At 40.8% G+C, this 14,535-nt stretch overlaps 1 protein-coding gene across 2 annotated transcripts in view; it reads left to right on the top strand.

Annotated features, from left to right (window-relative positions):
- The window catches only part of oga (O-GlcNAcase), a 17,579-nt gene extending 3,694 nt beyond the window's left edge, over nt 1–13,885 (top strand). The window contains exons 2-19 of one of the 2 annotated variants that reach the window (XM_077495344.1): nt 632–683; nt 760–857; nt 972–1,102; nt 1,864–2,035; nt 2,120–2,218; nt 2,299–2,583; nt 2,665–2,823; nt 2,907–3,091; nt 3,947–4,183; nt 4,277–4,480; nt 4,718–4,892; nt 8,929–9,014; nt 9,996–10,100; nt 10,211–10,302; nt 11,101–11,293; nt 11,362–11,521; nt 11,948–12,126; nt 12,246–13,885. In XM_077495344.1, coding sequence (XP_077351470.1) covers nt 632–683; nt 760–857; nt 972–1,102; nt 1,864–2,035; nt 2,120–2,218; nt 2,299–2,583; nt 2,665–2,823; nt 2,907–3,091; nt 3,947–4,183; nt 4,277–4,480; nt 4,718–4,892; nt 8,929–9,014; nt 9,996–10,100; nt 10,211–10,302; nt 11,101–11,293; nt 11,362–11,521; nt 11,948–12,084 — 2,570 coding nt within the window. In that variant the 3' untranslated portion in view covers nt 12,085–12,126; nt 12,246–13,885. Of the gene's footprint in view, nt 1–631; nt 684–759; nt 858–971; nt 1,103–1,863; nt 2,036–2,119; nt 2,219–2,298; nt 2,584–2,664; nt 2,824–2,906; nt 3,092–3,946; nt 4,184–4,276; nt 4,481–4,717; nt 4,893–8,928; nt 9,015–9,995; nt 10,101–10,210; nt 10,303–11,100; nt 11,294–11,361; nt 11,522–11,947 lie in introns of both variants that reach the window. The other variant, XM_077495343.1, reaches the window with a different exon arrangement.
- The last annotated feature ends 650 nt before the right edge of the window (nt 13,886–14,535 follow it).

Raw genomic sequence — 14,535 nt, 5'->3', positions numbered from 1 at the left:
CATGTTTTTAATACAATAAAATGGCAGCATGGGAATAATATACATACAGATACATGAAAAGTAAAAAAGGCAAGTTATCCCTGCCAATGTTAACAAGTTAACACAAAGTGTCTCCGGTGGTTAGCGTTGGCGTAAGATGGGAGAAAACAAGGCAGAGTTAAACCTGTCTACCTGCGCACACAGCAGTGATTGCTCGATGTACTGTCATCTCGCCTCTTCTTCAATGCCTTGACAAATGCACGCAACCACACTCATAAGAACAAATGACGAAAATACACTCCAAAACGCTGACAACTGGTGAGGTTCTCTGAAGGAAAACAAATGGCAATCGCCACTACCGGAAAGAGCGGTGGCCTCATAAATTGTCCCGGAAATATGTCACGGCTATTTGTCCATAGAGTCCATTTTGTCTCGGTGGTTGCTTTCCCTACCCACGTTTAAATGGGTTTCGCTTTTTTGCTGTATGCTTTGACTGTATGGTGAGCCTATATACTATCAACGATTCTTGTGTCATTTTTCAAGTGAACATGTATGTGGCAACATTTGAAAGTAGACCAACACCCAGTGGTGAAGAAGGCCACTTTTTCAATTAGCACTGCATGAAAACTGATAGCATGATTTATTATTGCAGGCTTTTATGGGCGACCGTGGACAATGGAACAGAGGAAAGAGTTGTTCAGGAGGTAAAAATGTCAGCCTGCTTACAGTGATCGTGTTTGTACATCCATTCTAAATAATTGCTTTTACTATGCTTCATAGACAGCAGAAATGGGGACTGAATACGTACCTTTACGCACCCAAAGATGACTACAAACACAGAATGTTCTGGAGGGAGTTGTACTCAGTGGAGGAAGCAGGTGACTATTGAGAGCAGATGGGGAAATGAATTACAGTATACGTATAAGTGTACATTACATTACATTACGTTAAGTGTTTTGTTTTGTTTTTTCTTTCCCCCAATTACCTCCCAGAACAACTTATGACTCTAATTGGAGCAGCCAAAGAGTACGGCATTGAGTTCATCTACGCAATTTCTCCCGGACTTGACATCACTTTCTCTAATCAGAAAGAGGTCACAGCACTCAAGAGGAAACTAGACCAGGTATTGCGACATATTTTTGACCAGAAAACAAACAAACATGCCTCCAACCTTTCTGTTCTCACTCATTGACCCATTTTCAAAAGTAAAAAGATACTTTGTGTATAATTAATGTGATGTTTTTCATGAACAATTAATACCTTTAAAAACTAATTTTGCCACTTGCTGTTGACTGAAAATGGCATCACTTGTGCTGAGCAAATAGTTAATGACCAATCATGGCTCAGTTTGCTGACCAAACCCAGAAAACAGGTGAGCCGTGGCCCATGATTGGTCGTTACCTAGTTCCTCAGCACCAGCCATGTGATGCAAGTGGAAAAATGTGTTTTTAAATGTATTAATTGTACATGAATAACAATGGGCTTGTCGAATTAATTCTGGACAAAACATGAGCTTTTTTTTACAGCTGAAAATAACTCAATGAGTCAAATATCCATTTAAAACCAACAAAACGGACAACATCAAGAGATTATTTCTAGTAAAACGTTTTTAGACCACCTATGCTTGTGTCAGCTAACGTAGTAGTCGACATCTTCACTTCGTACTACTTATTGTCAGACGGCGCATACAGGTGAACTTAAATCTGTAGGATATGCATAACCCCAACAGATAAAGCGTGAGATGTTCCAGAAGTTCCATGACAAACATTTAAAGTGTTCTTTTCCTGAATATTGCTGGATTTTAGTCAAACTACACACTGCAAGACATTTGAGCTACCGCTATATTGTTGGGTATTATTAATAAGTGCCATCTCTATCCATAAGGTGACACACTTTGGTTGCAAGTCATTCGCCTTACTTTTTGACGACATCGACCACAACATGTGCCCCGCTGACAAGGAGGTGTTCAGCTCATTTGCGCACGCTCAGGTGTCCATCACGAATGAAATCTACCAGTACCTTGGAGAGCCTGAAACCTTCTTGTTCTGTCCCACGGGTATCATTTTAACTATCTGCAATCTCGTGCTAGTCTGTTGTAGCCTCATTCTTGATTTGTTTAATCAATATCCTCATTTCTCAGAGTACTGCGGAACCTTCTGCTACCCGAATGTGTCTCAGTCTCCCTACCTCCACACAGTAGGAGAGAAGCTGTTGCCTGACATCGACATTTTGTGGACAGGCACGTGTGACGCTCGTCCTCAAAAGCATCATTCCTGCTGTTTTTTGAAGTTGGCGCTCACATGATGTTTCTTTTGACAGGACCCAAAGTTGTATCCAAAGACATCACAGTTGAGTCGATTGAGGAAGTGTCTAAGATTTTAAGAAGAGCCCCTGTGATCTGGGACAACATTCACGCCAATGACTACGACCAGAAGAGGCTCTTCTTGGGTCCTTACAAGGGCCGCTCCACAGAACTCATCCCCAGACTGAAGGGAGTCCTCACTAACCCCAACTGCGAGTTTGAGTCCAACTTTGTTGCCATCCACACTCTGGCCACCTGGTATAAGTCTAACATGAACGGCGTGCGCAAGGATGTGGTCATGAGTACGTATGATCGATTTTCAGGAAATGTGCGTTCTTTAAAATGCAGCATCAGTAAAATAAAATCCTCTTGCCTTTTATCAGCGGATGGTGAGGACAGCACCGTTTCCATCCAGATTAAGTTGGAGAATGAGGGCAGTGATGAAGAACTGGAGACAGACATGCTTTACAGCCCCCAGCTAGCCCTGAAGTTGGCCCTCACCGAGTGGCTTGGAGACTTTGTTGTGCCTCATCAATATAACAGTAAGAGAACCGGTCGATCATTTGCTTTTCCTCTTTGCTCCTTTGCAGCACCGTAAACAAAATGCTTTGATTATCACTTCTAGGCCGACAGGTGCCTCAGAGCGGTGCCAAAAGTGCAGTCGTCGACGCGTCCTCCATGGCCCCGCCCTCACTTTGCTCCGATACCACAGTGACGACTGTGTTCCAGCAGCCCATAATGTCTCCGTCCATGCCGCCTCACCTACTAGAACCACACCCCATGGCAAAAACGCCTGAGCAGGAAGAGGAGGTAGTGTTTTGCTTCTGCTTCAAAGAGCCAAAGTACCATACTTCCTCAGATAGTAGCGTTTCGATGTACTAGCCTCGTCTGAATTCATTGCGAGGTGCATTGTCCCCTTGGATTAATATGGGTAGTGGATACTAGTTCTAAGGCTGGGCGATACGGCCAAAAAATAAAATCATTTTTTATTATTATTATTTTTATTTTTTATTATTATTATTTTTTCCCAGTCATTCATCTCAACTCAGGTTTATTTATATAGCGCATTCAAACAGCCTGAGCTGTCATAAAGAGCTTTATAGAAACACAAAAAACAAATATAACAACATAAAACATTAACACAGGATGAAATTGATTTTAATCTAATAAACCCAACAAACATTTATGTAAAGATTTAATTTATTCAAAAATAATTCCTGTGCAAAATGTTCAGACAACAATAATGTATACTGATTCTAAATCAGTTTTAACATAAATTTAAAATTCATAATTTGTGCTTAAATGCCACAATGAAATAGTTGGTAGCTATTGTAAACATGTCTTGCAAACCCCCCATTCCAACATTCTTCCATTTGTGCAAAATTACAACTCCCAAAAACATTGGGATGTAACAGAACATAAGAAGAACAGCTTTTAACAATCCAGAAGACAAAATTCTATTTCACGATTTAGCAAATTTTCAACGATTCGATTTTCAAGATGACGATGTTATCGAATTAATTTGATTTATAGTATTTCCAAGTCCTACTAGCTTCAATTGAATAAATAAATACATCCAATCCACTGTCTGAGGAAATTATGGTACTTTAACAAAAAAACAGTGCATTTCTTTGTATTTGGAACTATGCTAATGTGTATGTGGAGGTGGAGAAGAAGGATTCTGACGATGAGCCCATGGAGATGGTGGTTGAGAAGCAGGAGGAGGTGGGCACAGAGCCAAAACTTGAGGGCCCCATCTTGGCTGACAAGATGGCAGAAGAGTTGAAGCCCATGGATACGGACAAAGAGAGCTTGGGCGAGTCCAAGTCTTCCGAAGAATCTATCCAGGAAGATTCTGGGAGCGATATTGCCCCAATGCAGACTGACGATCAACTCAAACAGGTGCCACAGACAGATCTTAAGCACCTATTTATACATTGTGGTCCCTTCCTATCCAAAAAAAAGATTGTCTTACCCTTAATTTGTTTCCAACAGGACGTATTTGCGCCAGGTCCCAATGAGAAGCCGCTGTTCACTGTGGAGCCACTCTCCATTGAGGACCTTTGCCTTCTGGCGGAACTCTTCTACCTGCCTTACGAGCACGGCCCCAAGGCCATGCAGATGTTGAAAGAGTTCAACTGGCTGCGAGCCAACAGCAGCGTTGTCAGTGTCAACTGCAAGATGAAGGAAGATGAGAAGGTTGGTGAATTCTTTAGAAATGCATCCTTTAAAAAAATATATATATCCAAGATATAATGGTAGGTTATGACGTTTGCTGCAAAACAAAATGGTGGATTTGTACTACCCATAGTGTCCATCATGTGGTGTAGCGCCATCAACTGAGATGAAGTGAACTTTACATTGTGGAATGTGGATTTTGAAATTAAATGAAAACTTCTTTGTTAATAGCCAATACATCACTATTTTCTCCGTCAGGTTGCAGAATGGCAGTTGAGAGCAGAGAAGTTTGAGGACATGTGCTGCTCAGTCATCCAGATGTTCACACGGCTGTCCAATTCGGCCAACCGCACCATCCTGTATGACCTCTACCCTTACATCTGGGACATCAAGAGCATCATTTCTATGGTCAAGTCCTTTGTCCAGTGGCTAGGTGTGTACAAGCCAAACCACACAGCTTTTTTGTCTCAAGGAACAAGATTAACTTAGTCATAAATCCTCAGCAGCCATAGTTGCGTTATTTGTTCATGCAAGTGTCACTTTGGTGATATGCATACTAAAATACAAACATATAAGAGAACTGTGACTTATGCTCAGTCTGCTTCACAGATTGTATTGATCATAAACCAAAAAAAGTAGCTAAAGAACATGGCCAGCCTGTATACAGGATGTGTGGTCTTTCATTTTTAAGTTGTATTTTCAAGCTAATTTACGATGCAGTCTCGTTCAGGTTTTTTTTTTTTTTTTCTTTTTCTTTTTTTTTTCTTTTTTTTTATATCTGACTAAATGCTGGTTGTGCACGCTAGCATCTCCCTGGTGTACTTGCCAAATCCAAACCAAATCTCAGTGGCAAATGACACATCAAGGGCTACTGCTGCTTGCTGTGTATCCAAGTAGCATCATTCACGACTACACTCTTACACGGAGCCACTCACTTCCATCTCTGTCTGTGGGGATGGGCACCCCTGGGGCATCCCTTTCCTCCACGACCTAGCGCATGCGAGCTTGGACAGCAAGTTGATTCACTGACTATGGAAGGCCATTCTGGTGCATAACCGAGACAAACACTTTTTTTTTTTTTTTTTTTTTTTTTTTTTTTTTTTTTTAATTCGGCTTCACAGAAGGAGACTTAAAAAAACTGGATCAGGGTGAATTCCATCCCCTTGTAAAAGAAAATATTTCCTCAGTGGCATTTAAGTATCTAACTAAAGATTTCAAGACCTTTCGCAAAGCACTTTTTATTTATTTATTCATTAAAACACCTTTTAATAATTGTATTTGTATTATTAAGGATAACAATAATTAATCATTGGACCAAACCGTGCCGCAAATAACGATAAAATAAGAGTCATTGTCACCATGAAATATTTATTACTGCCGCTACTAATAGTTATCACCATAAGGCTGGTGTCGGGGATTGATGTTGTAATGTGTTACCGTTTGGTCATTGTATTCCAAAGTAAAAACAAATGTTTGCAAATGTCTTATTTTGATTAAACACAGAAGATAAGATGTTGTCTTCTTTTATGAACAAGTACTGTTGGTATGCTGAAATCAGACGATCTGGACCATTTTAAATGGAAAAAAATGGCTCCAAATGATTACTGGATTATTAAAATAGTTAATTAATTTGATAATCGATTACTTATGAATTAATTCATTTTCACAACTCTCTTCAGAAGTGCGTTTAAGCATGCACATGTGGTGACCTCTGATTCCAGACTAAATTTAGCTCCGCTCTGCTAGTCAAAGCTTGTCTCACTAGAGTTGTATCACTTCCTATTCTTTCATTCATTTACTTTATTTAACCAGGTAAGAAATTATTGAGATCCACAAATAGATGAATTGTGAACCACAGACATGCCAGGGATTACAGTTACTTATGCCCGCAGTGATTCATCAAAACAAGGCGTCTATGAGTGTTGAGGCCACTGTTTAAGGAAATACAACTATGTCAGATGGTCCACCCTGTGTCAGTTAAGTACCACTGATTGACATGAACATGAATGTGTGTTAGTAGAATGAAGCACCAGCATGGCCTGTAGGTTACTCCCTGTAACCCAGTTTTATTTACAGGTTTCTGTCCTATATGGTAAAGCTGAGGACTCTTCTACACAGCAGGCAGCAAACCCACGCTAGCAAAGTCACCATTTGAAGGCTTTAGTGCCTTTTTTGCTAAACTGCTGTAACTGTGTTACAGAATACTGATCGTTTCATGATCAGATTTTCATGCACTGTGTTGTCATGTTCACAATTGACTCCCCATCTCGTCATCATGCTACAAGCTGTGCAGCCGGCACTTAGTCGCAACCTCCCTGCTTTCTGTACTGAGTGCAACTACTAATGATGGTTTTCTACTGTTTTCTCCCTTCACTATGTACAGATGGAAGAATCCACAGTACACGTTTCTACTGCTATTGGATCGACAGTGGCCGATGTATGTGCAGTGCAGGCGAAACGGATTCATGCCTTTTTCTTTAATGCGACTGATAATGATAGATTAAACGGAGGAAAGGAGGCTGCCCCCCCGGATGAAGTCACATTTTTGCGCAGCGATTTTTGAGCTTTGAGTGTTAACTCCCAAATCTTCTCTTTTTTTTTTTTTTTTTTTTTTTTTCTTCTTTTCCGGCAGCTTCTCTAACCGTGTGCTTTTTTTTTGTTGTTGTGTCTGTCAGTAGGCTTGTAGAAGTGACTCAGACCAGCCTGATGCACCTACTTAAGGGAATTTACCATTTGCTTCCAAAGTTAACCCTGACACTTGAGCCTACTAGTCCACCTGTGTAGTTCTGATCTTTATGCTTGTGTCAGATTGGAGCCGACCATACGAAGGCTGCATGATGTCTGTGTAATCGTGTTATGTGGGTGAAAGCAATCAGAGATGCTTTTTTTGTCATTGTGGGACATTTAATTAAGTTTGAGCAATTTCAGCGTTCCTCTCCGTGGGTGCATCCGCTTGCTGTGTCGGAAATGCGTTAGACATCGTGGCACATTTTATGAAGCCGTGCTTACGGTTCACGCAGGTGCACTCCACTTGTCCAGTCACACGACAGACAGAGCCGTTGGTCAAACTGCTTACAGACATTGAAACAGTCTTCACGGGTCCAATTTCTTTATTTATTTTTTTACATGCTGCCACTATATTATAGTTCATGTCTGGTCAGCTGTTGCTTTTGTGTTGATAAGCAGTCATGGTTTGAGTCGCGCTCCCCAGTCATGTGACAAGGCAGATGAGAAGAGAATGTGACTTCACACCGGGTGCTGAGGTCAGCGGGGGTGACGGCAGCTGAAGCTTACATAGAATACAGTATCTGTTTGGATGACTGTCTCCATGGCAAGGAAAGGTAGCTTTATTTACATTTTGGGGAGTGTGCAGCGTGAATTCCCACTGTATTAAAGTTGTATAGGTCTGCGCAATGTTTTGACTGCTGCCTTGGAGTTGATACTAGGGCCCAACCGATATATACATTTTTTATTTTATTTTTTTTTAGGCCAATGCCAATACGATTTCTGGCAGAAAAAAAATACCGATTCATCTGACGATTATTTTAAAATATATTTAATGATTAAAAATATTTAAAAATAACTTGAAAGGACAATGACAAAATAAGACAATAAGAAAGTGAAATAAGAATAGAATAAATTAAAATAATAGCAACTGAAAAAAACAGTAAGTAGAAATGCCGACTGTTCCTGTGTGTTTTGACCACTTGGGGGTAGTGTGGTGCCCTGCATCCATGTTGTACACACTTAAAGTGAGTACAGAAGAAAGCTTGATTGCATTGAATTAAAATAACTCATTTTTCTCACATTGGGAAGAATTTGTGCCCTTGTTTAATGTTATCTTAACTTTGGGCATGTGTTCCTATGGCATTTGTGTGAATATTCGTAATTTGAAGGAAAAACACTCCCGAAGTCGATGCTAACTTCCTGTTAGCATTTGAATCCTCCCTTCGCATTTAGCATTAGCGCTAGGCTGTTTTAAAAACGAAGCATATTTTATATTGAGTGAATGTAATTATTGTCGTGTTTTTAGGTTTACAGTTAACTCCAACTGTCATTAAAGCATAAACAACGCCTTTGGACAAGTTGGAAGAACCAGAATAACATACGCTACACACTTGCTAATTTCTACGCAAGCAAAATAGTGCATTCAGGTTACTTTCACAGCATCGGAAACTTGGCTTTTCTTGTACTGGCTGATGTTTGAAGGGGAATAATTGGCCGATTAATCAGTCGGGCCTTAGTTGATACTGCTCTTACTGTAGACATGTAAGCGTTAGTTGCTTGAGCCCCTTTTCAGCCGAAAAAAATCCAAAAGCGGCGCTAATGTTTATTTTCGATGCTTGAATTCTGATTGAATTATGCTTTTCGAAACAGATAACCGTCCTTCCTTCCTCCCCACAATTTTCCCCTGTGTGCGAAGGCCCCATGCTTTGGTAACACTCTCCGCTTGGCTCTGCTCCTAACAGGGTGTCGTAGTCAGTCCTCGGCACAATTCCCTAAAGGAGACCAAGAACCGTGGGCCTTTAGGGGAGGTCTAGCAGGAGAGTTCCAGGTATCTAATGCACCGAATTTGCGAAAAAGTGTTGTAAGAAAAGACGACTATGGTCAATGTGTGGCAGGTATTAGGGGATTTGGTCTGCCAAAGGTGAGCTGATTGTTATACAGCATCTTCTCCTGAGTTTTTGTGTGTGTGTGTGTGTGTTGTGTTAAACAGTCACCCCTGCAAACGCGCTTACATTCGATTTGGATTTCTTTCAGCAACTGCCCAAGGAGATGCTGCTCTTCCCTTAGCGCAGGCGGCGCACGCGAGCTCAGCAAGCGTTTTTACCTTTCTTATTTTGATGACATCTCATTTCTTCGCAGGAAGAGCACAAATTCCCACACCAGTTCTTTACGAGCGCCCGCGCAGGCATCGCAGCGCAAGCAAGTTGGCATGCACATTTGCAATGGGAGAGAAAACTCCAGGATAAAACACAACTGTCCAGGCGAAAACAACATTTGAATGAACACCCAATGGAAACTGACATACAATTGACTGACTGACCCAGCTCGTATGTGACTTGTGTTTTTTCCCCCTGGAGTTCTCTCGGCGCTAGCATCATTTTTTCTCAACAGGAGGGTTGCGCAGCGAAAAATTGCGATGCCTTACTCAAGGGAAGGGCGCATCTCCTTCAGCAAGTAAAACCTTGGTCAGACCAAATGTCTCCCTTGTTTTGTTTTGCTGTATATGTAAACAAAACATAAATGCGCTCGTTTGTCGCGCTGTGCTTGAAAAGTAGCGACATTGCGGAGATGTTTGCTCCGGTGGCCCACTGTCAGACCAACAAGGAATGGGAGTGGTTTTTTTGGGGTTTTTTGTTTTGTTTTTTGTAATGTTTTTCACCATCTTTCTTGGATGCTTGTCTTAATCTTCCATGTCCTCTTGGTTTAACAGTGGTTTCAGTGTAGCAAATGCATAACAAGGTGGATGGCCAAAGCCTCCGTGTAATCTCACACTCGAGGAAACTGAACCCATTTCTTTTGATATCCGCAGAGATTATTGCCAATCGATGGGGCAAACGATCTTTTTTACCAGCCGCCACCATCACTGCCTACCTCCAAAATCTATTCGATAAGGCCCTACTTTCCCAAAGATGAGGTGAGGCGTTTTTTAAGTTGTATGCATGCAAAATGTTTGGATGTCACTCGCCTGCTGAATGTGCCAACTTCGAATTTAACAGCCAAGTTTGTTTGTTTGTTTTCCCCCAGGCTTCGGTGTATAAAATCTGTAAAGAAATGTACTATGAAGGAATGGAGGATGCACCTTCCACTGAGCAGGAATCTGACCTCATTGGTGACAAGTAAGATTCGTTGCTATTTGCATTATCTTTTAGAAAAATAGTGTGTGTGGAGGGGGGTGGGGGGTGGGGGCAATATGTGTATTATTAATAAAGAGACTGTTTGTTTGTTTTTGTTTTGTTTTTTTGTCAGGGCCAATGAAGATGCCAATTATTAGTAGGCAAGGAGGCCAATAACTACGGAGCCCCTAAGGTGGCATGGTAGAAAAAAAATAAAACTTTGCGTTCCCTCGCAAACATCTTTGCGTTCCCTCGCAATCTTAGCGAGGGAACGCAAAATGTTTTGCGAGGGAACGCATTTTTTTTTTTCTACCATGTCACCTTAGGGGCTCCGTAAATAACGGATATTTGAAGCTGATATTTTCAGTTTTTAAAAAAAGGGTGGGTTGCATCCTCTCAAGGCGGTCAAATAATTTAAAAATGGCAGCGAGCCATGCAAAGTTGTCAGGCGGTCAAAATATTAGGTGGATAAATTTGACTTTATGTTTCATTAATGAAACGGAAGAGACTAAAATAAAATTTTACTCTTTGATACATCGATGAACTGGTGCTGAGTAGTCATTCTTGCGGAGGCTTATCCATGATCAAAATAGGAAGATACCTTGTGCTGTAAGATGAAACTAGAAAAATGCTAGGAAAAGTTTGTTCAAATTGTTTATTTTGACTTGACCTGTAAAGGGTTTCAGGATATAGGTCGATTTATCTGTAGAAAAGTTTAGAAATGATTTATCTTCCACAGAAGGCTGTCATTTGAACAGAGTCATGTAGACCATCTATTTTCTGACTTACGTTATATGACAGGTTGGTCGGAGGCCTTCTGTCTTTGAGCCCGGACTACGGCTTTGTGCTGGAGGATGATGAAGGCATCTGCGGCTACGCTCTGGGCACCGTAGACGTCAAGCCCTTTATCAAGAAATGCGAGATGAGCTGGATTCCTTTCATGCAAGAGAAGTATCACAAACCTGATGGTCAAAAGGATCTCACGGAGGCCGAGGTAACTTTGTGTTGTCGTTATGGTTACGTGAACTGCGGTTGCTCATGTTTTTGTCCGTATCTCCGTAGAAGATGATTTTGAGTTTCCACGAGGAAGAGGAGGGTCTACCGGAATCGTTCCTGTCTAACTTCCCATCTCTCATCAAGGTTGACATTCATGCAAAGGTCACTGATCCCAGTGTGGCTAAAAGCATGATGGGATGTCTGTTATCTTCCCTTAAGGCCAACGGTAGGTGGCGGCCATGATCACTGCTCTCGCTACAGTACATGTACAGTACAACATACACGAGTCACAAACAGTTAGGGCTCTTGGACTTTTGGGCTGAATTTCATGAATTAAAAATAATGTGCTATGAGCTTTGCTGGTGAACTTAATTTGATCTTTTGCAAACTGTTTGAATGCACATGTTCAATGTTCCAGCACTTTTTGCTCAACGTTGTTTTGCCTAAATTGTTACTGAGCGTACAACACAACGATTGTCATCAGCAAGTTGCAAAAGAGAGACTGGAAGAGTCACAGAAAAAACATACGGTACAAGTGAAGAAGAAACAGTTGCAAATTTTGCCAATGATGCTATTGACATTTGATTTTAGAGACTTTTTTTTTTTTTTTTTAAATTAACACATTCTTGTGCCTTTTGTCTGTCGTGTCCAGGCTCCCAAGGGGCTTTCTGTAAGGTTCGCCAGACCGACAAGAGAATGTTGGACTTCTATAGTAAGCTTGGATGCTTTGAGGTGGCCAAGATGGAGGGATTTCCCAAAGATGCCATCATAATGGGGCGGAGCTTATGAGGCAATGTGAGAATTTTACAGACAGAGAGATGGCAAACTGCGGTCAGCACAAACTTTTGAGGACTGCTTGTGCTAGCAGGGCTACCTGATTTTTGTTTTTTGTTTTTTTGTTTTTTTTGTTTGTTTGTTTGTTTTTTTAAGCACCGCAAATCCCTCTGCAGCCCTGTTAGGACGAGTCTGCTGCAAGCCAGCAGGGCGAAGGTGTCATCATTGGAGATGAGCCAACATGGAAGAATGATCCATCTGGAGGCCGGACCTTGCCTAAAGCGTCTGCATCACTAACGCGCACACACGGAACTGTGAAATGAGGACAGCATGTATACTCGGACACAGTTCACAATGTCACGTTCTCACCGCTGCTTTACGGCACCATAATTGCTCCACAGTTGTCCTTTTGAGGACAAGAAAGCAGCGCCGAGTGGAAACATGCACAATTTTGGAGTTACAAGATCATCGCACACCAGAGTAGATCTTTAGATGATGTTCTTTCGAAGCAATAGTGAATTTATGCTCAGTGCTTTGCTATTTTTTTCTTTGCCGAACATTTTGCCTTTTTGTTCTTTGCCTTTTGAGTGGTTAGGTTTGTAACAGACCTCAGTGTCTTCTGTCACTGCCTTCTCAAGTTGAAACGAAAAGGCTTTGGTGATTTTTGGAAATTGTGTTGTGGAATTCTGTTCAGTTTTTTTCTCTTCTCCCATTTGTTCACTGATCTAAATTAGGGGTGCAAAACCATTTTCCTACGAGAGGCCAGTTCACTTTTTATGAACTTGTCCTCCAAGGGCCGTACTACATTTGTGATCAAATACAATGCAACAAAAAAAGCAACCGTTCTATATGATGAGAATTTGTCGGTGAAATGTTTTCGGCAGTTCATTTGAGGTTCAACTTGTTTCTAGAATTGCACAGTGGGCAGGATCCAAAGCTCTACCTTTCCCCAGCCCTGTTCTTAAATGGTCAAATGTACCACGGGACCAGAACTCTGCAAAGTTCCAACCCCATTTGTGAAGAAAAGAAAAAAAGTCATGTTCAGTGCTATACAGTGGGTGACTGCTCAGTTCCTTCCCAACCTAATCAGCACCTGGTGTGCACATAAGCAGATAATCTGGGCGGCAGGTTATTCACTTTGTGAAACCATCCTTTTCCCTCCTGATTTGCTTCCTCCTTAGCTTTAGCATGAACGTTATTCCATCCTGTCATCAAAGTGGCGCTTTAGTGTTTTGTTTTGTTTAGTTTTTTTAGTTTTTTTTTTTTTTAATTTCATTTTGAATGTTTTGCCTTCCCATGTGTTTTCCCACGTTTATTGTAAAATCCTATACAGTGAACAAACAAGCACTTTGGTGTAAAAAAGAAAAGAAAAAAAAAAGAAAAGTTGCGCTCTTCAACCTGTTGTGGTGGTCATTTGGGATAGCCTCATCGCAAGCCACATAAGATGACGCTTGCCACTCACCTCTGAGCGTGATACTGTAGATGGACATCAAACGCTTTTGAACATTATTTTGTATACCTTTACTGAGATGGTGTCGGTCGATGGTGGACCGTGGATGTATTCTGTTTGGTCGGAAGGCAACATTTCGTTACTGGTCCCTTTCCTTTCCAGGTACTCCATGAAACTCATTTCTGGAATGAACATTGATGTACTTCTCAAGCTTGCCACTTGGGTTTCTCTGCAGTGATGGTCTGTGACTGAGTGAAAGGGCTCACTCATTGTATTGTACATAACGCAAGTTTAGGGGGCAGTTTACATGTAAAATTTTGTATGTAAGATTCATAAAGTTGAAAATAAATAAAACCGTATAAATGATTAAGCTGTGTCTGAAGGGAATTCAGTCCATTTTTTTAATGTAATGTTCATTTAAATGCAACACCTCACATCAGCACAGTACAAATTGTTTGACCTCTACAACAGCAAGCCATAAAGTCTTTTTTGGCCTAAACGTGATGTTGTTTTTAGTTATTTGCATTTCTCGTTTATTGAAAGGACAGTTGGAGAGTACACAGCGAGCGAGAGAGAATGACACAAGACTGCAGTCCCACTATATTAAAAAAAAAAAAGAATAAAGTATGTTTTTTATCTGGTTGTGGTGATTAAATTTGAAAAGCAGTGTGGTGTGTTGTATATTTTTCTTTCATTTTTTAGCTAGTTTTCTACATGTGGAATTTTTAGTTCATTAATTTAATTGATGAAATGCAAACATAAAGTAGATCCAACTTAAGTTATGTATTGAAAATGGGTTAAGAAAAAAAAAAAAAAAAAAGTGGTCAAAAGATGTCCTCCACACAGAAATGAGTGGGATGGGTGCAGTACTACATGACCCCAGCCCAGATCCAGCAGACAGCGCATCCCTGGATGGTTGAAATTAGTATAGTAAACTATAATATAATATAATTTAATATAATATATAGAACTGCACTCTGCATCCAGGGTTATTTTATTTATTTTATTTTATTTTT

Source organism: Festucalex cinctus, chromosome 14 (genome assembly GCF_051991245.1).
Source record: "Festucalex cinctus isolate MCC-2025b chromosome 14, RoL_Fcin_1.0, whole genome shotgun sequence".
NCBI classification, from domain to species: domain Eukaryota; kingdom Metazoa; phylum Chordata; class Actinopteri; order Syngnathiformes; family Syngnathidae; genus Festucalex; species Festucalex cinctus.
This window is presented reverse-complemented; position numbering and strand designations above follow the sequence as displayed.